Genomic DNA, 27,520 nt, shown 5'->3' with positions numbered 1-27,520 from the left:
AAGCAGGAAGGGTTGACCCCAAGTATTCCTACTAAACACTAGCCCTAAGAACAAAATACTGGCTAGACCGGGAGAAATGAGTAAGTTTGGGTGGGATCACAATGGGCTTTGGATGCCAAGTCAAGGGTCTGGACTTGACTCTGTGTGTGTATGTTTCTGTATGTGTACATAAGATGGGAGGGTAGATATTTTCCCTGATGACTTTTAAATAAATGAATGAAAAAAAAAATCAGAAAATTGTTCCATGGTTTGCTTATCTTTCCACCCTGGCAAGTGTGTTCTGTTTTCTCTACTACACCGCTGATTTTTTTTTTCCTCTTAAGTGGATTGTCCTGGAATGTCCTTGCTGGCTGCTGTCTCCTTTAGCCTATTCCACTCCACCTTGTTATTTTAGCCTAAGCCCAGGTAATCACTCACAATTTTAATTGTCTCCAGCATTAGACAGTGTAAGGCTGGCTTTTAGTTAGTGAGGCTCTCGGCTGCTGAGTGTGAGCAGAGGAAACCCCTGGAGTTTGTACCCAGACATGTTTCCAGTCTCTGTGCTTCCAATCAACCACTTCTGGAGCACTTTGCAGCAGGCTTTGTAAAGATTTAGTTGAAATCAACTTATGGATTCTTCCTTAATTGGCTTGGCCAGGGTTAATCTGTCACTGGCCCTGCCAAGCTGGCTCCTATTATGCAGCCACACTGAGGATTTCCTGTGTTTCTCTTGTCCTAAGGGAGGTTGGCTGTTTTTAGAAACAAATGTTGGTGCTGGTAAAGGCCAGTATCCCTGTGTCCTCTGAAGTGAACCCAGCAGGGCTTCCATCTGACTCAGCCCTCCAGAGTTTTCCTTGAAAAGAACAGGCCTTGGATTTGGCATCTGCATGCTAGAGGGTTATGATTATATATGTATATATATTCAAGGCTTGGTGTTTATTTCCGGTTCTTTGGTTTGCCCCTTGGAAATGCCCAAGGGTACTCTGTCGATGCTGGAAACACCTGTAACATCAGGACATGTAGAGAGAGGAGATTTCTGTGGTTCTGGATACCTTGGAGTACGTGCAGAGAAGGGGCAAGGCATCCTGTGCCACTCTTCTAAGTTTGTCCCATGCTGACCATGCTGATTTACATGTGAGGGTGGGAGAGCAGAGCTTTTATTATGAGATCTGCATAATAAGTGGAAACTAGGGAACACACAGTACACTGGCACCAGAAAATGGTTATGTTAAGATAAGATTTTGTGCCTGGATGATCTGTTAAGGTCATTGAGGACAGCAGTTCAATAAAGAGTCAAGCATAAGAAGAAAGTCCCACTTCCTTCACGACATTGCAAGGATGCTGGATTTCCCAGGGCCATTGGCAGGTATGTGGTGAGGTCATCCTATATGTGACAGCAACCCATCAAAAGTACACTGCCCACTTTCACCCCGTGATGCCCTTTGAGGCACTAAAGTATTCACATGGCTCTGCTGGAGAAAGTTTCTTATCATCATGTTTGCCCTGAACTCACTAAACCAGGAGCACTACCTTCAAAAGAAAGAGTCTTGCAACCAAAAGTTGCAGGGGCCAAGGGATGCAACACCCCAAAACACAGCACACAACAGACCTCATGCAAGAGATTTATTGGGGAAGGGGGGAGACACCAAATGGCCGCCTCTGAGTGGCCATAGTGAGAGTGGCAGACCAGACAATGATGGTAGATTTTATGGGGCGAGGAGATGTGGGGCAGGTACATAAGGGAAAACCGGCAATGGTGGCAATGTTGGCAATGGTGGCAATGGTGGAACTGTGAACTGTGTGTCATTGTCCTTCAGTGACAGTGAGGCCACTGTGCTGTGATTGAAGGTAGGATCCGGTGTAAGGGAACTCCTGGCTCAGGGATTATGGGCAGTTCTCAGTTGACCAGCAGCATCTACATATGTATACAAATGTAGACATGCATGTTACAGGTTTTAGAAAACAGAGGCCCATTTCTGTTTAGTTTCCCTTGGTCATTTCTACTCCTTTTGGTCCCTTCTTTCCTAGGCCCTACCCCTGAGTTCCAAAATAAAATTTTCTGAAAATGCATCATCTTTTAAAAGATACACCAGGTGCTGGTGCTTTAAAACGTTTATTATTTATTTTCTGTGTGTATGGGGGCAGTCCAAAAATGCATTTTGGGAGTCAGTTCTCTCCCTCCGCCTTGTTTCTGAGACAGAGCCCCTCTTGTTTCTGCATCGGGCACTCCAGTCTACCCAGCCCACGAGCTTCTACACAGTTCTATTGTCTCAGTTTCCCAGCTTGCCATGACAGCACTGGTGATTCTGGGTATATTCCCCTGCACCTACATCTTGAGTGGCAAGGGATTTTTCCTGTGTGCCATTTTTGAAGCCCCAGGAAGCAGCACTTGTAATTGACGATCAGAGTGTGTTTGTGAAGACTTGCACACCTCTGTTACCAACTAGCTCTTCCAGGAGTCCAACCTGGCATCTGAGACATCTTGCCGTCAGTGATGCACTGAGAATCCACTGGGCATCTAGGACAAGGCAGAGCTCAGGGTTGGATGATGAAAAGCAGTGGCCACAGCTGCGAGGTAAAAGAGCCTGCCAACTCAGAAGCATGTTGTCTAGGAAAAAGTTCCATGTGTTTTTTCTCTGAAAATTTTAGTGAAGTTGGCTCATGTTCTCTGTGTACGGACATGCACACACCCCTGTGTTTGGGTCCCGTCTTCTCATTCTTTATATAACTACCCCGGGATCATGAGGCTCGTCTAAGGGCATAAGAGCCACAACCTCACAGCATCTCACCTTAGGGAATTTATAGCCGTTCCTATGAGCCGTCCGTTTAGACACAAGTGGAGAAAAGGCCTGAGTCAGGTTAAGGATACATCTGAACGTGGGATCTGGATGTTTTCAGACCCACCGAGTCTCTAAACCTTAAGTTTGTGTCTGTTTAGCATATAGCTATACAGTATACATTTTAATCATTTCTGTATGCTGATAGGTCTTTTACTAAGAATAACAGTATATATAATACATAGCTAACTTATTACTTACATAAATAACATACTCTTTGTGCCTTGGTATACGTGTGTGTGTGTGTGTGTGTGTGTGTGTGTGTGTGTGTGTGTTTTGAAGCCAGGGGTTGGCTTTAAGAACCTCCTTCAACTGCTTTCACCTTGGTGGTGGTTTTTGTTTTTGTTTCATTTGTTTTTGGATAAGGTTTGTCACTGAACCTGGAGCTTGACATTTAGGCTAGACTGGGTAGCCAGCAAATCCAGGGTCCAGCTGTCTCCCTTGACCAGCACTGGGATTGTAAATGTGTGTGCTACTATACCTGACTGTTTCCGTAGGTTCTGCGGAGGGAAACTTGGGAAGCAAGCATTTTACCCACGGAGTCATTCCCCAGTTCCCACGTGTTCATGTTACATTGATTGAACAATTATTAGGTATCAGAAATTATATGTGTTTCAGCACTTTCATGTGCAGTCCACCATGCCAGTCTGGTGAGGATTATTTCATGAGGCTTAGATGTACTTGCCTCATGACAGAATAGTTGATACCTGCTGTTAGTGTGTGGGGAATTCAAATAGAATGGCTTCCCTGGAAGCAAATCTACAAAGACACCCCTTCCCCCTGCCCCAGAGCCTTTGGCTTTACAATGAAGACACTTGAGTAGGATGCCCAGCAGGGCTGAGCACTGGCTGCAGCAGGAACAGGATTGTTATGTGGGGGCATTTTGGAGATGGGGTTAGAGAGGCAGCTTAGAATAGATTGAAGTACCAGTGTGCCAAAACAAAGAATCTGGATTCTATTCAGTAAATAAAGGGGATTACACAGAAGCTTTTATGAGTGGGGAGGGTCAGATGACAGGGTTTGTGTGCTGCTAGTCTGGGAAGTCTGCTAACAAGGAAGGTGGCTGGGAGGTTGTGGCAAGGGTCCAGGCCGAGCAAAGCACCTTGTATCTTCAGGATAGCTGCCATACCTTTGTTCTCTGAATGCTGTCTGGCTCCTCCTCATCTCTCTCTCTCTCCCTCTCTCCCTCTCTCCCTCCCTCTCTCTCTCTCTCTCTCTCTCTCTCTCTCTCTCCCTTCCTCCCTCCCCCCCCCCACATGCTTCTTCCTAGATGGTGCTAAGGTCATCCACATGGAGACTTTGTTTAGTCCCCACCTGAGTAGACGTCAGCTCTGTCTCCCTACTTCTCTGACCCTAGCATATAATTTTTCCCTCTTGGAACACATTTGCAAAAGTCCTGTTGAACATCTTTACATACACTTATCTCTGCCCTCTAATCCCAGCTCCTCCTCCACAACAGGACTAGGCCTTTGCCTCCCTAAACACTTGGCACAGTGCCTGACATTTTTCCAGCCCTCAATAAATGTATGATAAATGGTTTCCAAATAAAAGTAATGGCTCCATCTATAAAAAAGGAGACCCAATCTGGACTTGGTGGTATATGTGAATAATTCCAGCATTTGGAGTCAAGTAGGAGTGCTGAGGCAGGAGGATCAAAAGTTCAAAGTCAGCCTAGTCTATATAGCAGCAAGACTCATCTCAAAGGGGGGGGGGGGATCATCCAACTTTGAGAGGCAGTTTTTTAAGCTATGCTAAGGGCTGACAACCTATAGTCTGAGGGCCAACTTCAGCCTACTTTGTAGAGTGCTTTTGTAAATAAAGCTTTATTGGAAGCACAACCACACCGGGGAGCAATGGCAGAAGCTTCAGTAAGGCAAGACAGAACATAGATCCCAATCTATTTCCTCTTTGGCTACTTACAGCTGCTTAGCAACCCTTAAGTCAGCCACATATGATTAGTTTCTGGAGGTGAGGAGGTGATAGAAGATAGTGTCCCAGCCACACATTGATTCATGTGTATGAAGAGAGCAAGGAAGGAAGGGGGGGGGGTGGAGGGAAGGAGGGAAGAAGGGAGGTTTGGAGGGAGGGAGGGAAGAGACCTTGATGGAGAGGACTCAGGGCCACAGAACAGGGATGGCCTTTGATCCCACAGCTCCCTGCTGAAACCTCTCCCATGTGCTCTCTTCTAGTCATCCAGTTTGGTTTTGTCACCCTCTTTGTGGCCTCCTTTCCTCTGGCCCCCGTGTTTGCCCTCCTCAACAATGTCATCGAAGTGAGGTTGGATGCCAAAAAGTTTGTTACAGAGCTGAGGCGCCCAGATGCTGTGAGGACCAAAGACATTGGTATGCTCCCCCACACTCTGAGGCCTGGCACTCCCCCTTTCCCTCTCCATGAGACTCCACAGAGCTCAGGGGCCAGCACAGCCCTCGAGGTTTCTTCCTCACCCCTTGGCACTTCTCATTTTCCTTCCTTGGATGTGAGAAGGCCAGTGGAAGTCATTTAACTACCTCAAGTTGTCCCCTAAGCTTCCAGACAGTAGCACCTTAAGCTTTTCTGCCCAAGCCCAGTTCTGGAAGTGTCACCCCATCCTGGGGCCTTGCTGTCTCTGAGACCAGGGTGGGACTAACCAACGATGTTTGCACTTCTGTCTTACAGGGATTTGGTTTGACATTCTCTCGGGAATTGGCAAGTTCTCCGTCATCATCAATGTAAGCACTTTCAGAAGGCCTCAGCTCTAAGGGAGGAGCTTCCAGAAAGCCAAGCCCTCAAAGCAGGATCCAATCTCATTACCTCACAGCTTTTCCTGTTTAGAGCTTTGCTTTAGACAGCCTCCTGCCTTGTGGTTACAAAAGCCTCGCATGTAACTCATGCTGCTGCCTGGCAGCGCAATTTAGCTTTAAATTTTATTAAGGAAAAGGCAGTTATCCATTTGACTGTATGTCTTGGCATTAAGAGTCAAAATCAGATCTTTTGGGAGCCAAAAATAATGAAGAAACAATGTGCCCTATCTGCCTGTCTCTTTCTATTCTGTTTCTACCCCTTTTGTACTTGGAATGTTGCCTAGGTTTCAGTTCCTAATTATGGTTCCTCGGCATTCTCAGTGCAAAGCCTTAATCACTCCCGTGGACTGGGGCACCCTGTAGGCTAAGCTAGGATGAGGAAGAAAAGGGGTGCTTGCCAGACTTATGTACATGGCAGAGAAATACCTTTGCTTTTGTCCTCTGGATGAACAGTGACTGGCATTTCTTCCTAAGAAGGCACCAGCCAGCCAGGTGTACGTTTAGAAAGCCACAGTTCCTGTTCCCTTGGGAGGAAATCATCGATTTGATTTCTAACCCAGTTCCTTGACACCTGCCCACAAATTTTCAAGAGGTTTGGTGGGGAAGTTGGAAAGAGTCTGCTGCAGGTTGAATGCTTAGATGTAGGAGTCACCCCTTTGGATGCTTAGCAAGAAAACACGATTGGAAAGGGGATCAGCTGTCGCTTTGAACCATGTCTACTAGAAAAGAGACCCTCAGTGTCAGCTACATACTATCTGTGTTACAGAGGAACAAGGCAGCTTCCCTGGCCCCTAAGAGTCTTGCTTGCTTATCAAATCACCAGGATATAGGAGTAGCATCTGCCATTAGGAACACTTTAGAAATGGTGTGGGACAATCAAAGGACAAAGAAGTACTCAGCAAGTCACAGTTATGATAATTACATGTATGTTATCAATTTTCAAATATGGATATTGCCCACTTATGTATATAAATTCAGAAAAAAATACCTAAACCAGATTTTAAGGGGTCTTAATTATTGCTCAGACTATAGTATAAACAGCTGCCAAAAAGATTTAAGGTTCTCTTTGCAGAAAGTAACTCCAAATCCAAACATGCAATCACTCACCTGCATTCAGCTTACTCTTGGCCATTTGTAGGGCACTTAGACATCTCATATGCTGCGTGGGATGAGTATGGCCCATCTAGCAGACCAATGCCTCTTCTCTTCTGTCTCTCCCCTTTCAGAAGATGAATAAAGAAATAGCTTCTATTTCATGAGGCAGCACAGCAAAGTGTCCAGAAATGATCTGACCGAGGGAACTGTGTAACTCTGTTCCTGGCTCTTTAGCGTTCCCTTGGGACATTTTCACAGGACCTCCAACTCCCTTGTCCGATCTCTCAACTCTACTTTTATCACGACAAGGGATTTTCTCAGAATACTTTGAACTCTGTTTTGACCCAGCCAACAGCAGTATCAAAGCCAAGTATCTTAGAGGTGGACCAAAGTGTCCAACACTCAATTTTGTCGTTTCCTCTGCCATCTGCCTTAGTGCTTGTCATTCTGTCCCCAGGCTTTTGTCATTGCTGTCACCTCCGACTTTATCCCCCGCCTTGTGTACCAGTACTCCTATAGCCACAATGGGACGCTACATGGCTTCGTGAACCACACACTCTCCTTCTTCAACGTCAGCCAGCTGAAGGAGGGGACGCAGCCAGAGAACTCACACTTTGACCAGGAGGTTCAATTTTGCAGGTAAAATAATGTGGGGGATCAGGGTCAGGAGCAGTAGATCCAAAGAGTTATTTAGAGGGCCTGGAGGGGAATCATTCTTCTTTTCCTCCATCTCCTATCCCTCTTGAGTTGCCATGAACTCACTCGACTGAGTCACTAAATACTGTTGAGTGCCTTTTGCCACACACTGTACAGCAGACCATGTGCTATCTATCTCTGGCCATGTTGTCAAGGAGAAGAAATAACAGAGGAGTCGGCCGGTCATTATGTGGACTCACATGTAGGCCCTTGTGCACAGTGAGAGAGGACGAAGGACTAGTTTGGAAAAGACGAGCTTCCTAGATGAGCTGCAGGGAGGTGAATGTGAGAACTGGGAAGTACCCTAGCTTGGAGCTAGACAATGGAGTTTCAAGGAAGAAGGCTATTTGAGAAACTAGGACTGGCCAATAATATAAAATGTGCCAGAACTCCTGGGGTCACGTTGGCCAAGCACAGAATTTGGCTAGCACAAAGAAAACACTGGAAGCTGTGGAATCTCACAGCATCTCCCGTAGGATATGACATGGTCCTTTAGTCATCAGAGAATGACACACACAAAGTGTACGTTGAAGTAACTGATGAGATTTCAGAGTGGAAGGTGGACAAGGGTTTGGAGAGCACAGGGAGGTAGTTGGGCTGCTGAGCCACTGAGGCCTGGGCTAGAGTCAGAGAGGAATTAAGAGAAAAAAGAAAAGATTTTTCACATGTTCTGCTGCAGAGTTAGCGGCAACAGACATGAGGGAGGCTGAGTCTGGACATGACTTGAAAACTATGGTTCTGTGGAGATGTCAAGGAAGGTGCTAGAACCTGATCTTATAAGATGTGGTGGGATTCTGACTTCAGTGAAATCGGAATCTCAGTGCAGTCAAAACAGTGAAAAGATCAATACTTGGAAGAACATATCATATTGACGGTGCTGCCATATTTTATGGCTACCTATGTGTTCTTGCTATATCCAAACTCAGCATTTTGGTCTGTACGACCCTGGGAATTCTGACACACATTATACTATTTGTCATTTCTATCTTCTCAAATGTCCTTCTTAATTGAACCTCCACGGTCTAGTTCCACACTAGCATACACTCCCTTTTGCCATTCAATGTTCATGTTGGTCATGTTGCATTGCATGATGGTTAGAAAGCCAAGCAGTAGTTTTCTTCCTGGATATATCCTAAGCAGGTATTCAAAGAGGTGCCTGAGAGACACCACTTCAGGAATCCCTGAAGCCGAGATACAGAAAGCTCTTTGTGACTTCCCAAGGAAAGCTAAAACACAAAAGAACAGTGGGGAACAACTTGTTTGACCCTTCTGGATCCTGGTTATATGACAATCTCAGCCATGCCTTCATCAAAGACCACACCCCACATATTGCAAACAAAATAAAAAGCCAGGGGGGTGGTATTGTGGGACCGGCAGGGATTGCTCTACCAACCCTCCAGTGTATCTTGTGAAAAGTTGCTGGTACCCTTTCAAATAAGTGTTCTGTTTCCTTTATTATTAATAGCATAAATGAATTAGATAAAATATTGTTTCGTTATATCATTTTAATACATATATAAAAATGTACTTTGACCATCCTACCCTGGTTTTCCTGCCTTGTCTCTCCTACCGCTCTCACGGATCCCCTCCTCTTCTAAATAGTCCCTTTCCAGCTTCATGTCCTTTAGAAAAATTCTAGAATCTGCCTGTGAGAAGTACACATGCAGCATTTGGCTTACTGAGACTGACTTGTTTTCTTTGCCTTGATGTTCCCCATTTCTAACCATTTTTCTACAAATGGCATAGCTTTGGTATTCTTTATGACTGAATGCAACTCTCTCTGTGTGTCTGTCTCTGTCTCTTTGTCTCTGTCTCTCTCTCTGTCTGTCTGTCTCTCTCTATCTCTTTCTGTGTGTGTGTGTGTGTGTGTGTGTGTGTGTGTGTGTGTGTGTGTGTGTGTGTTTATGTGTATGTATGAGTTCACATTTCCATTATCCATTCATCTGTTGATGGGCATCTAAACTGATTCCATTTCTCACTTATTGTGTCTAGAGCAGTGATAAATATGGATATCCAGGGGCCAGGCATGGTGGCACATGCCTTTAGTCCCAGCAGAGGCAAGTGGATCTCTGTGAATTCAAAGCCAGCCTGGTCTACACAGTGTGACCCTGTTTCTGAAAACATATGGTTGTGCATCTGTCTCTATGCTGTGCTCACTTAGATTGCTTTGGAAATGTACAAATTTGGAAATGTTTGGTAGTTTTATTATTTTCTTTTTTTTGAGGGACTCCATAGTGATCTCCACAGAGGAAAAACCAATTTATGTTCTTTGCACCAGCATTGTTTATTTGTTTGTTTTGAGAGTAAACAGTCTGAATATGGTGAGACTAGAGTCGTAGTACAGTCAGAATAGTGGGCATCTGCTCATGCTTTCCCCATGGGGCTCAAAGCCAGATGTTCCTAAGAGAGATGCTTAAGCTCAGCTCCATAGTCTGAGACCAGGAGAGATAATTTGGTCACCCCACCCCAGACAGCTTAGCTTACTGACCTAATCAGCATCAACTTTAGATCTTGACTGTAGTCAGCCAAGAAAAGATGAAACAGCAGTGATCAGGCCCCCAGCTGATCTATCTATTCATTTATATGAGCATAGATGTCTCAATGGTTTTTACAGCCGGAACTACAAAATGCCCAACCCTCAGAAGACCTCTTCCATGTGGATACAGAAGGCACTGTCCAGGCCACTGGATCTGAATCATTTTCCAGACTGTCCATGGTGCTGGATTTTGGTCTGTAGCTCCAACAGCCCTGTTTTCTAGCACAGACGGTCTGTGACAGAGCTGCAGGACATTTCTAGTAAGATATGGGTAGAACCATGGGTCTTCCATGCCCACCCCTGTACCTGAATAATAACCTGGAGGCTATATTTATTTACAAACTTGTGTCCTTATAGCGAGGAGTTGTTTCCAACTAGAACATAATTCAGTTGTCCCATTTGTACTAATCTAAGTTCTACTACATGGCTGTCTGGCTGAATCTCCCATGCCTGACTCTTTCTCAGAGTTCCTCTCTCTTTGGAAGTTCCACCCTAGTATTCTGCTTACTGCTATAGGTCATAGGCTTTTTATTTTAACCAATCAGAAGGTGATGTTTGCAAAATACTAGAGCAAGAGATGCTTAACAATACCGAAATCCAGCCTGTAACCAGATCTTTGCTGGTTCAGAAATCAGCATTTGAATAATACATGGATAATCTTTATACAGTGCCCAGAAACATTATTCCAAGATATGGGTCTGTTCAAGTGTTGCCCACAAAGTCAGTCAATAGAAATTTCACTAAACAAACAGGCCCTGAAAAGTAGTACTTCTACTATTTTATTGACTGTTTTATTAACTATTTTATTAACTATTTTAATAACTGGAAATAATTTTATTAACTGGACATGATTATAGAAATAGTCCTTTAATACTTCAGTCTATCAAAAAGAAGTCAGAAGAAACTGGTAAGACTTGGGAAACTTTGGAGTTCTCTAAGATTCTAGATATCATATGGCCAAACTAGTCTGGCTGGTGAGCAGGATGAGGGCAGCAATGATAGACAATGAGGAGCTAAAGGGGATTTTGGGTGGCAAAGAGGGTGTATGAAGAGCAGTGTATCCAAGAGAGAAGCTAGAGGAGGAAAAATAGATGTCACATCCAGAACCTGTTGGTCACAGTGATGCGTGTGGAGCCTTTGTGATGTTGTCTCTCTGAGTATAATTAAGGTGACTGAGTTACGTTGAAAATGAGATGCCTTATTCAAGTGTAAGTGGATGTCTAGACAACAGTACAGCATGTGGTCTAGGTATAGTATGTCAAATAGGGTTAGGGAGGTTAAGAGTTGTTGATGAAAATATCTACTTAATGTGGGTCTTATGAGAGAGAAAGAGAAAGAGACAGAGACACAGAGAGACAGAGAGAGACACAGAGAGAGTTTATGCATATGGTGGAGGGATTGAGGTACATACTGTGGGAATCAAATGCCAGTGTGTTGTAGCCTATGGCCCAGCTTTATAATTGTTCTGCAGCAGGAAATGAATTTTGCATTGATTTTTCTGGCAAATTGCCACCGTTTCTGGGGACATTGGCACCTCAGCTATTGACCCCAGCAGGGCTCTGTCTTCAACAGTTCCAAGATGTCAGGCCTCAGGCATGATTAGTAGCTGTTTGGCAAGGTCAAGCAGCCACCATGCACTAGAGCCTGAATAGTGTCTCAGTTTGTGGCTCAGCAGGAAGGAAGCAGAGAGTTCATAGGGTCGAGGACACACATGGGCACCATCACCCCAACTGGACTGTTTGGAGGTGTTGGCCGTGCAGAAATGGGCGTCTCCAATTGGCTCCTGCTACACTTAAGTGCTTCCATATCCCAAGGCCCCGTGCAAAACCTTTGAAGAGACAAGTTCCCTTCCAGCCAGTGGCTGCCTTCTGTCTGTTCCATGTAACAGCAGAGGTAGCCCACTTTCCCAGGTGTCGGCTCCCTGATCTTTACCAACTGTTGGATTGACATGGTTCTCATTAGCCCCTAATTGTCTCTACTGTTTTCCTCTACCAAAAGCCAGTTTCAGAAGGCATTTTAAAGCGGCACAGAGGGTCTGAAAGTATAATATGACATTCAATTCCATTGAGGCTATTTAAAAAGGTTTTTTTTTCCCCCCCGCACCACTGTTTGGAGTCAGGAAACACATTCACTAACTGATTCATTAGAGAACTAACACTTCATTTAAGACCAAGTCTTTCTTGATGGTGGGTAACCTGCTTCTCAGTGTTGGTTCCCTCCTTCCCTTCAGCAGTTGGGTATTTTTGTGGGTTAGGGTCAATCTCACAGTTGCTGGCTCCCCTATAGGTGAGAATAGACAGAGGATGGTGACCACTAAGTCTTTTTCCCTCTCTGTCTATGCATTTGGGTGGCTCTGATGTGAGATGTGCCCCTGAAGATGTGCTTAAATGCTCAGTACCTGACTGGTTGTGCTCTTCTGGAAGGTTGCCAAACTTCTGAGAGTTTGGTAGGAATCTCTGGAGGAAGTAGGCCACAGAGATTTGAAGTTTCTAGCCCTGCCCTACTTCCTGTCCAGTCTCTCCTTACTGATGGGATTAGATGTGAACATATTCCTACAGCTGTTTTTTTCCACCATGGCCGACTGTCTCCCCTTATACTGTGAGCCACAGTTACTCCCTTCCCTTTCTTAAGTGGCTTCTGTCAAGTATTATATCACAGTGGTGAGAAAAAAATGTAACAGAACCTTGATTTCTATGTGTGTAAGTATGAGGGTTTTCTAAGAAATATAATGGTTCATTGATACATGAATATAATGCTATAAAATCTGAAACACTACATTGCTCTAGCAATGTCCCGCTTCCAGCTGCACCTCTGTGCAAATCCAGCATCTTCCAACAATAAGCAGGTGGCATGTGTGTGAACCTTTCCCCATTTTTCCATTTATCTAACAAAATAAGAATTGCATAACCTTGAAGATACCGATTCATGGGTTTGTCTCATAACAATGAAACATAATTTGAGTTCATGGAAACCTCATTTATTTAGGCAATGTCCAAATTTAATACCACCCATACAATTATCACAAAATAATATTCACATAATTTAAAAACTAAAATAAAATGTTTGAAAAGTACAGGTTCCCCTGTGATATGGAGGTCTGCCTCAGTTAACACTATAATTTTGCTCTTGAAATCTCAGGATAAAACAACAGAGTCAACTGATTATTGTGAGTAATTACATCTTTTTAAAATGATGTGTCTCTCCTGCTACAGATATAATTCAGAGGTAGAACACTTGCCTGGTATACACAGAGACCTTCAGTATCATTCCTAGCACTGCAGAAAAATTTATAAACTTCTTTCTTATAAAAATAAATCTGTATACATATATCAGTGTATAAAAGGAAAAAGGCCCACTTCACAGTCCCACCCACAGACTTTATCTCCCAGGAGACACCACTGTGCCCCCCTTTTGATGTGGAAGCTTCTAGAAATTACATTTACCTATGTTGTTTTATTAAATTCTCACCGTGTCTTCCTTTAACACTGAGTGTACATGCACACCTGTACACACGTTTTTCATGCTTAGGGTGGAGGGCAGGTGTGTTCCTTCTGGTTCTTAGCCCTGTGGTACATGGTGGACTGGTAACTTTTTCTGATTTAGGCTGCTAAGGTTCAGAGACTTGATGTACCTGACTCATGTAGAAGGCAGAGGCAACCTAATGCTTTGTGTCCTGCTGAGATGTCCTAGCTGTTTCATGAGTGAAAGTCTGTCTGTCCTGGGAGACTCAGAAGCCAGTCTTCAAACATAACATTAAAGCCCAAGGACAATAAAGCAGAAATAGAGAAGGAGTGAGTGTCTCCAACTGATATGGCTGAAGTTGGCTTCCCTTTGGGGGTGGCATAGATGTGCTGGGAAACTGAGGCTGCCTAGAGAAGACTGTCAGCTGTTGGAGGACATATGATAGGATGGGGATGCACTAGAAAAGAAGCTTGTCTTCCCAGGTCTCAGGATGTTGGCCACCAGTGTCTGGCACCTCTAATGGCCATGGGCATCTTGGGTCTGAAACTTGAGCGTTCCTAAAACCTTCTCTGGAAACCAGAAGGATTGAGGACGGTTGTCTGTGTGCCCTGTCTAAAGTCCTAAGTCACCTTTAGCAAAATGAGAAAGAGTAGTTACTGCAGGTCTGCATTCATAATCCACAAATCCAAAACACGAGACTCAAAGAGGTTTCGAAATGATTCGTGTTAATATTACATCACACGTGAAAAATTGAGCCCTACAAAACATTGCTACGCAGGCGCAATGATTTAAATGCAGTGAATAAAACTCTCTTCACTTTACGTGTGAAAGGAGTGTTTGAGCCATCAATGAATTTTACAATTTTGCTTCAGGCCCATCCCCAAGATGCCTTAAATGTAAGCAAGTATTTCAAAATGGGAAGACATTCTGAAATCTGTAATCTTTCTAGTAGCCAGCCAGCATTTCAGATAAGGGACACTCAACCTGTACTGGGTGGTTTCATCTGAAGGACATCTGAAGTGTGCTGAATTCTTTGAGTTGATACATAGCCGCCCTTGGAAGGAAGGCTCAGGCTAGTGTGAATGAGGACACTAGGTCTCAGAACATGCAGTGACATGGGTGATGGCCATATTAGTCATCTTTTTTTGTCACTGTAACAAATACCTGGAGCGAGCAATTTATAATTTATAAAGAAAGTGTTTATCTTGGCAGTTGATGTTTTGGAGATAATTTTCCTTTGGGCCTGTGGCAGGGAAACATGTCACGGAAGGAGTGTGCAGTAGAGAAAGCAGGAGAGAAGAGAAGGAGCAAGGGTCTCACAACCTTTCACACCCCAGCTGACCAAAGGACTCCCAATGGGTCCCCACCACTTTAAGGTTCTACTGCCTTCCACCAGAGCCACAAGGGCACTAAGACTTTAACACCCAGGGCCCTTCGAGAACATTCAGGAAGGACCCGGGACCCAAGTGCTGGAAGTAGTTTCAAACAGTCACTTGCTGTCTCGAGAACACACACTTCCCTCAGCTCTGAACTTCGAAAACAAGCAGGACAGCAGTTAGAAAAATGAAGCCTATTAGCCACCTAATAGGTGATACTTTTGAAGATACTTCTATTCTTAAAGCTAATTGTCCCTTTGTTTAGCAAGTGCCTTCCAGCTACTTAGAGAGAGAGAGAGAGAAAACAAAAAAACAAAAACCCACAGTTGATAACCCTGACTTCTTAGGATTGAATTTCAGAAGAGGAAAATAAATGTTATGTAACCCGAACTTACATTGGCATGTAAACAACCAATTATGTACCCAGTGGCACAAGCTTACTGGAATCCAGCTCTTCAAAAGGTGAATCACGCTTCATTAACGGATTGGGAAATCACTCTAATGGGTCACAAACAGCCTTTGGAAGGTTGGGACAGACTAGAATGGGACCTAGGGAGGAACAGACCAGGGTAGGCTAGAGCAAGCTAGAGCAAAGTATCAATTCATCCCATACAGTAAAGTCTACAATTTGTGTTATGTTCATTTCAGTAACAGATATGTCTACTCAGTAGTTTAAGGTACGTTGTTATTACTGTAGGTCAGAGAGTTACTTTAGAAAGGAATGTGGACAGATGTGTGTCAAGTCCCTTACCACTATTCCCTTCAGTGGAATCACCCTCCACTCCTCTGCTTAGAGCTGTTTTCAGGTCGATCTCTCTGGACAGATCTCTGCCTAGCCCCTCCACTCCCATGGCCCCAGATCCTCCATCCCATGAATATGCCTGTTAGATTCAAAACATGTTTTGGACGCCAGGGAAGGGCAGAGTCACAGTCCTGAAAACTGTGCTAAGTTAGTAGCCGAGTTGGAAGCTGAATTTGATTATTTATGGATTCTTTTCAGACTGGAAGGGGAGGAGTCCGCAGTGGCTCTCATACCAAGCTTGGTGAGCAGCTGTTCCTCCATAACCAGTGCTAGGGAAGGAAAGAAATGGGCTTTCCTTGTAGCCAAGGGGCTGGGCTATGCGTGGGGACGGATGTCCCCATAAGCAGCAGCAGGGTGGTACCCTCCTCTCGCATCAGAAAGGAGCAGACCCTGTTTTGCATACAGTAGAAAAATAGGCAAATCTACAAAGGGTTTTCTCCATTTCCAAGACATCCTATTCATTTGACTCCCATGTTTCCACTCCCCGTTTCTGTCTCCATGTCTCTGTCCCTTTCCCCGTTCCCCTTCCTTATCACTCTTTCCCCTCCTCCCTGGTCTCTCTCCCTTTCTCTATTAGCAAGAAGGCTTTCCATGTTCCTGTCCCTAGCCACGGATGATCTGAATGAATACATTGGTGCTCCCTGGTGCTCTGCTGGGCTCAGTTAGCTCAGCTTTTCAGCCAGATGTCAACTCAAGCTTGCGACAGCTGCAATCAGCTGTTGGGAGTGGGGGAGCCAGGCAGTGAGGTGGGAGCTCCTGGCTTCTTGCCAAGCCCTAGTGGAAATATCAGTGTCTGTGTCTGTCGGACAGCACGTCTTTCTGTTGCTGACGCCATTGCTCCGGCCCTCTCTTTGTATGTACATCCCTTCCGTCTACCTCATATGTTCGATCCTCCTCACATCTAGTCCTTAGAGACTGGCAGCCATTGCATTGATCCAGAGAATGTTTGCAACATTAATTTCTTTATGACAAGGGAAGGGACCAGAGACCCTCCATTTATGAACCCACTTTCAAGTCCAGCTGTTGACGAAGTGCTCTGTGATAATGAGGAAGAACCTGTATCCTGCTGGACTTATAACCTCACTTCCCTCTGCTTCTTACTGGCCTTCAATCTCTCCTGAGCATTATTCTTAAATTCTGAGTCCACCAGGTAACTACCATGCATGTTGTATGGGATACCTGTGAGAGTGCATTGAAAGGATTGAAAGACAAACATGCAGAAAAGTCTTTTCTTTTCCTCAGGGATATATACATGCTACGTGTCCTGTCCTGCATATGACGTCTCTCCCTGGGCAGAGTTTCTTACTTAGAACACACACACACACACACTACTGGGTAATCTGATACCCATCCCAACTCTTTCTTCACTCTAAAGGTTGCCATTAGAAAACACATTAAATTCCATTGAGAGAACGAGTCTGTGAACAGTCATGGTGCTGCTCTGAACCCTTGTCACTTTTCCAGGATTAGAAAATGAATTCTCTGTGGCATGAGTCATTGCAGAATAGAGGTGAAAGGTCAGACAGAAAACAAAACATGCCATTTCTCTGTGGGCCTGAGAAGGAGGTGGAAGCTCATACCAGGCACTGATAGTTGATAAAGCATATAAATAAGTCATGATGATAATTAACAAGAAAGGCTGTTGACCAAATGTAGTTATTTATGACCCTGCCCCTAGTTCATTCAACCTTCTGCTTGAGTTGCTTTGGCTTCTCTTTGGCTGAAGTGGTAGAGCTAGGAATCCTGGCTACCTTCAAAGCTGTTGCTTGAGAATGACCATGAGGTGACCTCATGGGGTCCAGTGCCCATGTCTATATGGGATCCAGAGACTGCTACATAGCAACACATGAGGCATCTGGGAGCTCCTATCAGATAATGGGAGCCATGAATGTGAGCTCCCCAGAGAATTACAGTCTGATACCAGAGGAAACTTTAGGAGGTCTTGGGGAGAGAGAACAGAAAAAGATAGATCTCTAGATTGACTTCTGTGGACTTTGATTTCTTTATTCTATAGACAGTTGTTGGTTGGGCTGTGGATTTCCGTTGTACTTCCCAAGTTTAACAGCCAAGAAACCATCTGTTGTTCAAATCTTGAGATTGTATCCATAGAAGTATTTACTTCCTTTTAGTCTATACCCAACCCACTATTTGTTTATATTTTAACTTTACCTATTTATTTAGTTAAGTAATGTTTATATGTATGCACAAGTGTATGTATGTGTATGCAGGTGAATGTATGTAGATGTGTGCACATGAATATGGAAGCCGGAAGCCAACCTCAGGCTGTTCCTAAGGAGGTGTCCATCTTAGTTTTTAAAGATGGTGTCTTTCAGTGGGACCTGGGGATTATCGATTAGGCTAGTCTAGTTGACAGACATGTCCCAGGAATCTGCCTGTCTCTGCCTCTTCATTGCTAGAATGACAATTGCCACCACTCAACCTTTATAGAGCCAAACTCAAACCTTCATGCCTGTGTAACAACTCCTGATCAACAGAGCCATCTCCCTGATCTCTGTCACTGCTCACAGTACCTTATCTTTCTTTGGGCAGGTTTAAAGATTATCGAGAGCCACCATGGGCGCCAAACCCATATGAGTTTTCCAAGCAGTACTGGTCTGTTCTGTCTGCCCGCCTGGCCTTTGTTATCATCTTCCAGGTGAGTTATTCAGATGAAGACCAAGACCAACAAGTAGGATGCAGGTTGCCCAGGTGAAACAGTCACAGTACCCTACCTGTCCCTCATAGTCAGATGCTTAAAGTACAGTTACTCTTCATGTCTGGGTGTGTGCATGTGGCCTTAATACTTCTGTGGGACACCCAAACTAAGGTCTCGGAAGTCCTTAGCAACAAATGACATCACCTTTTCATGTGGCCCACCAATATCCTTGTATGCACTTTAAATCATCATGATAATCAAGGAAATGCAAAGTCAATGTGAACAGACCTAAGAAATACTGACGTGCATGAGCACGCACGTGTGTCTGCTGATGGGGTTTTGTTCTGTTGTTTTCGATCCGTGCTTGGTTGAATCTGAGCAGAGCGAGCAATGGAGACAGAGGCCCACCTGTACTCTGTGACATAGGGAGCTTCATGTGGGGCAGGCCATAACTGTAAAGCAGGAGGATTCCCCAGGGGGAGCTTCTGTGAATGGGTGGACTTGGCTGAAAGATAATGAAATCCAGATTAAAGTTATCGAACAGATGTAGAGTAAGTTGCAAAGTGGAGCCCATTTAAACTGCAGAAGAAGAAAAGAAAGTGGAGAACCATTGAAACTGGAGTCTCAGCACTGGGACAAACAGCACATCCCTTCTGTCAGCCTGAGAAAGGGCTCAAGTTCAGAAACTTTCCTCTTGAGCTCTTGGGTCCCTCCTTTGTTAGCATTGTTCGCCATGGAGACATCTGGCTAGAGGGCTCTGCAGAGTCATCTAGCCACCCCATGGAATGAATAGCAAACTCGAGCTTGGTGATTCCTATCTTTGACAATAGCCACAGCTCCAATTGCGTAGCTGAGATTCTCTGAGCTCCAGAGCCTCCGATTCCCACTCAGGGTCTTGTTGATCTGTGTGCAGAGGCCAGAGCATAAAGCCAGATCCTTTTTTCTTCAGCTCCCTTGGCTTTTGTATTCCCTAAAGGCAGGTCTCTGGGGGGCTCTAAGGTATCCTGCCCCTCAGACTCCAGCCCAGGAAAAGCCCACCAGCTAATCTTTCACCTACAGAAGACACTATTCTTCCCCTGGAGAGATGGGATGATATGTTTGAAAAATTGCCTAGACATCCACCCTGCAGCACCCCTACCCCCTCCTGCACCCATCCCCTCACTTGGCCATATGTCACATGTCACAGGTCACTCACATCAGTTGTGGGTGGAGAAAAAGCCTAAATACCTGGGAGCCTCTGAAGGCAGTTGTTCCCAAGGCCTTCCCTAGAGTTTTCAGGAGCATGATGTAAAGTTCAAAGCCTGTTACTGCCTTAGTTTCCTAAGCATATTGTTCCAAGACAGAAAAGGATCACAAGTTGAGGAATGCGCTGGATGAACGTGCAGGAATGGTAGATTTAATAGATGAGCAAGAATCAGGATATGTTAGCTCAGATTGGTCCATGCCAGGCACCATAGCCTGATATTCATCACTCATAGAGAAACCGCTCCCAGGAAAGACTTTTCTTGCTTCCCCATCCCCAGAGATGGGCTCAGCAGGAAGCCACATGCAAGCATATGCAAAAGCCCGGGACCAGCCAAAGAGAACTAGATGCAGAGAGTCCTTGGTGTCTGCAGAATGAGGAGACAGGGCTGGAGGGAAGTTGGGCTAAAGCCAGATCAGTGAAAACACCTAAGCTCCTAACCTGGTATAGGGCAGAAGAGACTGAAGAAGAGATGAATGGGGCAATTGTCCAAGAGGCAACTCTGTAGAGGCCACTGTGCTCTGTGGATACTTCCTTGGAGTCCCAGTCTTGAGCAAGTCTAGAAGTGCGAGGACCAAGGACACATGAAGACACTCTGTGGATGGTACCACAGTGCATTACGGGGCTTCCTGAAGAGGAGACACATGAGGTAGTTGCCACCTACTGTGTCTTACTATCGCCAGCATTTGATGTGTATTTCTAAGTCATCAATACTCATAGCTGCTCCAGGGGTAGATTGAAGCTGTAGTAATTTTACTAACGGGACAATGTTATCAGTGAGGACACCAAGGGACATTTTGGCTCATTGGTAAAGATCACTCAGCCAGTGAGTCGCTGGTTTGTTTCATCCTTTCTGATCCAGTCTTCAGTATCAGGGTAGTCCCCGCGAAGGGTGAGCTAGTGTCCACCCATGGTCTCATGCATCACACCAGCAAGCCAAGGCCACCATTCATGTCTCTTCCTTTTTGGCAGAATCTAGTGATGTTCCTGAGTGTCCTCGTGGACTGGATGATTCCAGATATTCCTACAGACATCAGCGACCAGATCAAGAAAGAGAAGAGCTTGTTGGTAGACTTCTTTCTGAAGGAGGAACATGAGAAGGTCAAGATGGCTGATGAGCCCACCCAGAGGAGCCAAGGAGGTGGGGATAGGAGCAGGAGAAGCCGTGCAGCCAGCTCTGCACCTTCAGGGCGGAGCCAGCCAGGCAGCATAGCATCCTCAGGGTCCCAGCACACCAACGTATGAGCCCGCTGTTGGCAGCAGACGAGGGCATGTTATGGAGAAACGCATGCACATACCATATGTTCCTATAACACAGTGGCACCTCTTCTGCTGGAAACTGTCTTATGGGCATCTTGAAAAGGAAGTTACAGAGAGGGAAACAGAGTGGAGAGTGCAGGAGGGAAGAGAACCATACAGCTTCTCAGAAGCCGGAAGCCTGTCCTTTCAGGGAGTTGGTACCCCATGGGGGTTGCTTCACCATAGAATTCTCTGGGGTCCTTTCTTGTACTTCAGCATCATTTTTGGTGAAAGAAATACAGCAAGCACCCCATCCATCCTAGCACTCACTATAACTGATCACTACCCCCTTCCTATGGTCACCCTGAAATAACCTCTCGGAGACACTTGAGACTGGGGCCACTACAAGGCTGGGCAGATGCAAATGAAGTTACAGGATGGATTTCTGTGGCCACTGGACCTGGTACTAAGGAAGGAAGGTCCTATCCGGGCTTATCTGAGGCTCTCGTGACAGAGATGCATACAGTACAACTAACCACCGCTTTATGCAAGGTCATGTTTAAAAGAAAATAAATGGAGTTGTTTTTTAATGAGCTCTTGTCTTCGATACCGTGTTTCCTTCTCCACCCCCTCCCTCTTCTGTCTCTCCTCTCCTTTCCTTTTTCTTCTGCTTCCTTCCTTCTCTTCCTTTCTCAATCTCTGTTCTCATAAAGCAAGCAGTGGAGGAGAGAGCGTTCCTGTCTGGAAGAGCTTACATTCCGGGGCAGGTGATGAACCAGCTGTTGTGTGGTCAGTTTAAATAAATGCAGTGGAGGAATTCTAGGTAGATCAGGGTAAACAGGAAGCACAGGGACACAGTGAGTACATGTTCACTTAGACCTTATCCCTGGGGTTGGTCAGAAAGAGTGTAAACAATAGAAATGAACAGGAGGTGATAACTTTCCTTCCCCTTATTAAGGCAAAAGGGAAGAGTCAGGCCAGGTAAGGGGCGTTATAAGGAGGAGTAGGAGCTCTATTGTATATTCATCATAGAGTATCGAGAGATACACGTGGAAATGCTAACACAGTCAATTGGCAGTTGCTCTCCAGGACTCCGTGGGGGAGCTTTTCATGAAGATTTGGAGAGAAAGGCCAGAGTCGTTCATCACTGTCGAACATGCTTCTTACGTTTCTCTGCAGCCCAGAGACCAGCTGCAATATCATATCATCCTGACCCATCTCCAGTCCCATATGGGTCACTCTGACTAGGTAATGCCCCATAAGCAGGTACAAGGAAGGCCCTGCTCCAGAGGAGAGCAGAAACGCTTTCTGATGTTTCTGGAAACCCTGAAGAATGAGAGAGGGTATGTATGATTGGGGCCTTTTGAGTTTCTAAATCACAGAATGTAGCTCTGTCTTCTGTAGTAAAGTCAAGGCACATAATGTGCTTCTTAGAACTTCAGGTAACCATGTCCTAGACCACCCTGTACATGTAATCCTACACTCAACCATAACTGCACCGTATCTTAACATTCATAACTACTCCAGCTCTCCCATGGCCCTGCTGTCCTGCAGTTCCTGGATCAATGGTCCGTCTACTTTATCAACAGCATGTTTTCCAAGATAGGTTGCTCATCTAGCAAGCCAAGGCATGGGACTGAGTAAGCCCTGATATTCACTTCTGTTCTGACATGCACAATTCTAGGCTCCTTATAGTGTGGTACACACGAAAGGCGTGGCTCATTACAAATGACTCAGTCTTACCTTCCACCTTCCCATTTGAGTCATCTTTTCAACATGCACCCTGACCATTTGCAACTCATGTGACCATTGCCTGCAAATCCCACTCTTGCACCCACCCACTTCCGATATCTAAATCTCTTAGCTACGGCAGAGGGCGCCAAAGAGTAGACCTCGCCCACTCTTCATGAGTAGTCCACTTTCTGAAGATAGCAGATGTGGCTAGTAGGCAGCCCTATTTTGCACATCTGGCCAGCTGCCTGCCCCATTCTTCTTCCTCCCTTTGCTTGTCCAGCACACAGCACAGCAGTGAATGGCAGTGCCACCAGAGATGAGCACTTGCAGAAGCAGGCTAGATAACGCAGCGTAGCAGCAGCTATCTCCAGAAAACAAGCACAAGGCAGCATCCAGGTGGAAATTCAAGGAGCCTGTCTGCTTGTCTGCTTAGAAACCTCCTGCTTGATGGCTCTGGCTTCCTCTCACTTCCTGTTAGTCTGATGGAGAGGCGCAGAGGACAGAGACTCCTGAGCCAGGTTGTCTTGCTCAATTAGGGGGATGAAGCCCTGTATCCTAAGGGAGAGAGGCATTCTTTTGACATGGATCCCACATTAGAATCTGCTCCTAGTTTGTTCTCAGCATGATGGCCTCTGCTTGGCCTGCCTTGGACTCTGCAGAGAGCATGTGTCAACTTCTATCAGGAACCACATCTGCTTGATTTGAGGGAGGCTGCTGATTGAAAACCAGATGAGGCCCCTCAAATACGCCTCTCCATTCCATTTCCCAGGGTCCCATTCTTGCTCACTCTTCACTTCCTGTCACATCACGTCATCGTCATGCATGGATTTCTTAACTGCCAACACCTGCCTTCACTGTGCCCACCTGTCCCCCAGATTCTCCTTGTCCTTGCCTCAATTTATTGCCTGCTGTCTTTAACAAGGCAGGGCCTCTTCTTTTTATCTGTCTCCCCGTGGCCCCTATTTCCTTCTTGAATCTATTCCTGTATGCCTTCTGGTCTCCAGTCTATGGTTGATCCTTAGCTAGTGCTACTAATTTGGAAGACGCTAGAAATTTCAAGAGGTGGGACCTGCCTATTTTGAAAAGTAGGTCACTTGAGTCTATTATCCCTGGCTCCTTCCCATGTCTTCACTGTTTCCTGTCTACCTTGATGTGAATAGCTGCCTTCTACCACATGGTACCAAGCCCTTGAGGCCAGCTGCCAATAGACTGAGCCGTCTGAAGCTATGAACTGAGATAAATACTCTTGCACTTGAGTTATAGCACTTAGGGAATGTAATGTAGGCAGCTTACCTAAAGCACCTCTCCACATACATTGTACCAAACAGAAATCACTGTTGTGCAGGTCTTGGTACCACAGGAATCACAGTTTTCAGAGTTTTAGGCACCTAAGAAAAAAGTAGCCAAAAATGATGAAATACAACTAGGTATAAAAATGAATTCCATGTGTAGCATGACAATAAAAATTATAACAAAATACAAAATTTAGGTTAATGTTACAAATCTCACAGACTGGAACCAAGCCCTTCATGTTTCATTAACTGACTCCTACATCTCTTGGAGATGCTCTCCTCACATCTCTGGCTGGGTGCTCTTTGCCTTCTCAGAGCAATGCTGTCAAAGGAAGACAGCAGTAATGCAAGTCCCGGCAACATTTGTTTCATATTTCTGGTTTCAAATACACTCGGAGAAAAGTTCCTTTCAGCTCAGTCATTTCATAGGAATCTTAAGGGTGTCATCAAATTTGGGGAAACTTCTATGGTTCTGCCATGTTTCCAAGACTTCAAAGAATGTTCCTTCTGATTTGCAAAGTACTTCTCTTCTTTCTGTTGTACTTGCAGTCCGGGAGTGCTTCGGGGGAGTCCCAGAAGCTAACCTACACTAACGTCAGCATAGTTTTACTTGTGGGCACTAACCTTGCTTCAACGATTGCTAGGCTGATGCCTGGGGAGATTCAGCAACTTGCTTCATTTCTTTCAGAGATGGAAGGATTTCCTGTGGAACCACATTCCAGCCTCCTCTATAGGGACGAAGCTACATTGCTTGGACTTAATGGTCCTGTGTGCTCTGCTGGAGGCCAGAGGGGACCTCCAGTGACAGGGAGTGATTGGCAGGGTAATCACCACCACCCGGTAATTGGGCACTCCACAGGCGTCACCTTCTGGGATAAGAACTAAACATGTCACCTTGTTTGATCTTCACAGATTCCTCTAAAGGTCTCCCTTGTCTCATTTTTTTCTGGCTGGTTCACGTCATGAACTTGGCAGCCGAGCTGTTTTTTTCTATTAATCTCTTGCTCACGCATGTAGTTCAAGGGAGATCAATCAACAGGGCCATTCATAGCGCCCCCAAGAGGCTTTGCATGATGTATCTGTATCTCTACCTGAAGGGGGAATCTCTGAAGAGTCCTCATTCCTTTTTGTGAATGGACCATAGGGGACATGTGTCCACTCTACAACAATGATCAGCAGATTATCGAATGCAAGGACATGACTCACACTCAGGCTCTGTGGTTATAGTAGCCCAGGTTAGCCTCAGGGATTCCCCCAGTACTGTAATCATAATATGAAGAATGGAAGATAAACGACTTATGAAGAGAAAGGACTTTTTTTTCTCCCTAAATTTTAGAAACACAATCTTTTGTGCCAGATGAGCACAATCTCCAAGGGTTCTTGAACCAACCTGCCTAGCTCTTTTTTTTTTCTAGAAACTCCTTGTATTAAGTCATCCTTCCAGCCTAGCCTCCCCTTTCAAGGAAGGATGCCCCCTCCTATGAGAAACACTAGTCTGGAATTTAGACTTGGGGTATACTCCTTTCTTCCAGCAAGCAGGCTTCAAAGTTGAGATAACCCCAAGGGATGGTGCCACCTCAGTCCTGCTTGTAAAGGAAGGGAAGGTTTATATGGCATCCCTCAGGAACTAGAGCATCTCACTGGATGTCAGAAATTGTGACAGTAGAGAATTCCAACACTGGCATGGGCAGATAAGGAAACTGAGGCTCTCTCTGCTCCATGGCCCAGCCTGAGCAACAGAATTAAGCATCAGACTTTAGCTGGCCCCACCCTAGAGTCTGTGTACCTCATTACTCACTGAGAGGAGGGTAGACAGAGAGAATAGATAGAGATAGACCCACCCACATACATACATACATATACATACATACATACATACATACATATATACATGCATACATAGAGGGAGCACATCTCCATAGTCTTCATGGGGACCACTGTAGATCCAGTGATGAATTTATAGGTAATAAAAAATGTCACAGGTTTATAGCAAGGACTCTGGGATAAATTTATCCTTTTGGCAAGCTTTAAGAGAGTTAAAAGCTCATAGCCACAGGCAGTCACCATGAGCCTCTGAAGCAGGAGGGCATTGACTGAAGGAGGGACTGGTGATGCGTATACCAGGATGGGGGTCCTGAGGGGAGAGAATCTTCAGTTCTGGGATATTAAAGGAATTAGGACTCTGCACTGTAGATAGAGTGACCTTGAAGGGTGACAGACTCTTCAGTACCTTCAGACAAAATGGGTGTCTGACTCTTACAGGTTTCAGAGGCTTTGGAAGAAGGGCTCATGTTACTTACCCTATGTGCTAAAAGCCAGAAAGAGTTAATGAAATTAAGTTATAACTCAAGGTCTCACATCTGCAAGAGGGAAAAAAGAATGCACCTCTTGGTCAGAGTTTTGAGTCCACAGCAGCTGTGATCTAACAATGAAAACACATCTCATGCTGGAGCTTGGCTAGGCTGGACACTAGTCCCTTCTGTCCCATTGAAATAAGACCCACTTCTTCCATGACCTTGTTCTCCATTAAAGTAAGTCCCACATCTTTCATGAGTTTGTCCTATCTGGAGGATGGCACTTCCACAGGTCTGTTCTTGGTAAGCCACAGAACACTGGACTGGCATTGTAGTTAGCAAGTGAAGAAAACATAGAAGGAAGCTTATCATCAATGGTTAGAAATGCATGTCTCAGGTAAGCACCCTGAGTACAGATGTCTACAGTTATGTATAAGCCTCAAGGGTATGGCCCTCCCAAAAGCATGAAGCCTCTGCTAGAATGCTAGAATGATCTCTGCAGAGGGCAGGCTGTCTGGTTTACATTTTTGCTATTACTTCATTTGCTCAGTTTGGAGCTGGGCTTCCAGATGAGAAAGTGATGGAGGATTATCTCAAGTGCAGAGGTGTGTCCGGAAATTACTGAACAGCTACCGTCTTCTCCAAGCTCCTATGTCGGTTAACATGCTTTGACTTTTGAAACAAATGTCTTGCCTTGATATCCGGGAAGTACATGATGGTTTCTTGAATACATTGCCCTGATTCCATTAAATATGTATCAAGGGATAATTCGTATCGAGTGATGATCACACATATGTTGCAGACACTAGGCCATGAAGTTCAGAAAGATCATTAATCCAATCTAATTTTTCATGGTTTTGTGGTTGTTTTGAGTGTCTCCTTATAAATATCCACCAAAGAAAAGAGTTTATTTGTGAGAGAGGATAGACTCATGATCAGAAAGGCTTCATCATCAAGATGAAAATCCTGGCTGCGGAGAGCTGGCTTTTCTCTTGATCTCGGAGTGATTCGTGTACTGCAGTGCTGCATGTCTATAGAACCCACAGTCATGGCTCCAGAGTGCAGCTTGCTAGAGATTTCACATGGATGCAATTATAGTTCAAGTTACCAAGTCAAAAATGCCAGTGGAACGCTAGTCAGCTGCCCATACAGATAACGTGTCTTTGGCTTTTTGACAAAGTGTCTTCTATATGTGAGTGAAGATCTGCAGAATCAGTTCTGTCACCAAAGACAGCAACAATGAAGAGCCCTCACTCCAAAGAGAACTTGAATAATGATGTAGACAGTTATTTGCCTTTTATTGGTGGAAGGTGTGTGTGTGTGTGTGTGTGTGTGTGTGTGTGTATGTATGTGTGTTGGGGGGAGGGTGTAGTTTGTAAAGCAAAACCAGACTAAAGCATGTAATTTTAAAACAGACATTTCTCTTATATGTGGATGTTAGAGGTGGTGTATAGAATAAATTACTAAGGGTGTCTCTCAAGAAAGGGGAATAGAGAGAA

The 27,520-nt window shown here is 45.0% G+C and overlaps 1 protein-coding gene across 2 annotated transcripts in view; it reads left to right on the top strand.

Annotated features, from left to right (window-relative positions):
- Positions 1-20,707, top strand: part of ANO2 (anoctamin 2) — a gene marked incomplete at both ends in the record, with an annotated part of 305,878 nt that extends 285,171 nt beyond the window's left edge. For both annotated transcript variants that reach the window (XM_080913855.1, XM_080913854.1), the window contains 5 exons: positions 5,006-5,158; positions 5,472-5,524; positions 7,149-7,330; positions 18,114-18,219; positions 20,435-20,707. In XM_080913855.1, the coding sequence (XP_080769981.1) occupies positions 5,006-5,158; positions 5,472-5,524; positions 7,149-7,330; positions 18,114-18,219; positions 20,435-20,707 (767 nt within the window). The remainder of the gene's footprint in view (positions 1-5,005; positions 5,159-5,471; positions 5,525-7,148; positions 7,331-18,113; positions 18,220-20,434) is intronic.
- Positions 20,708-27,520: the final 6,813 nt, after the last annotated feature.

This window comes from Micromys minutus (assembly GCF_963924665.1).
Source record: "Micromys minutus genome assembly, chromosome: 3".
Taxonomy (NCBI): Eukaryota; Metazoa; Chordata; class Mammalia; order Rodentia; family Muridae; genus Micromys; species Micromys minutus.
Note: the sequence above shows the minus strand (reverse complement) of the source record. Positions and strands in the feature narration are given on the sequence as shown.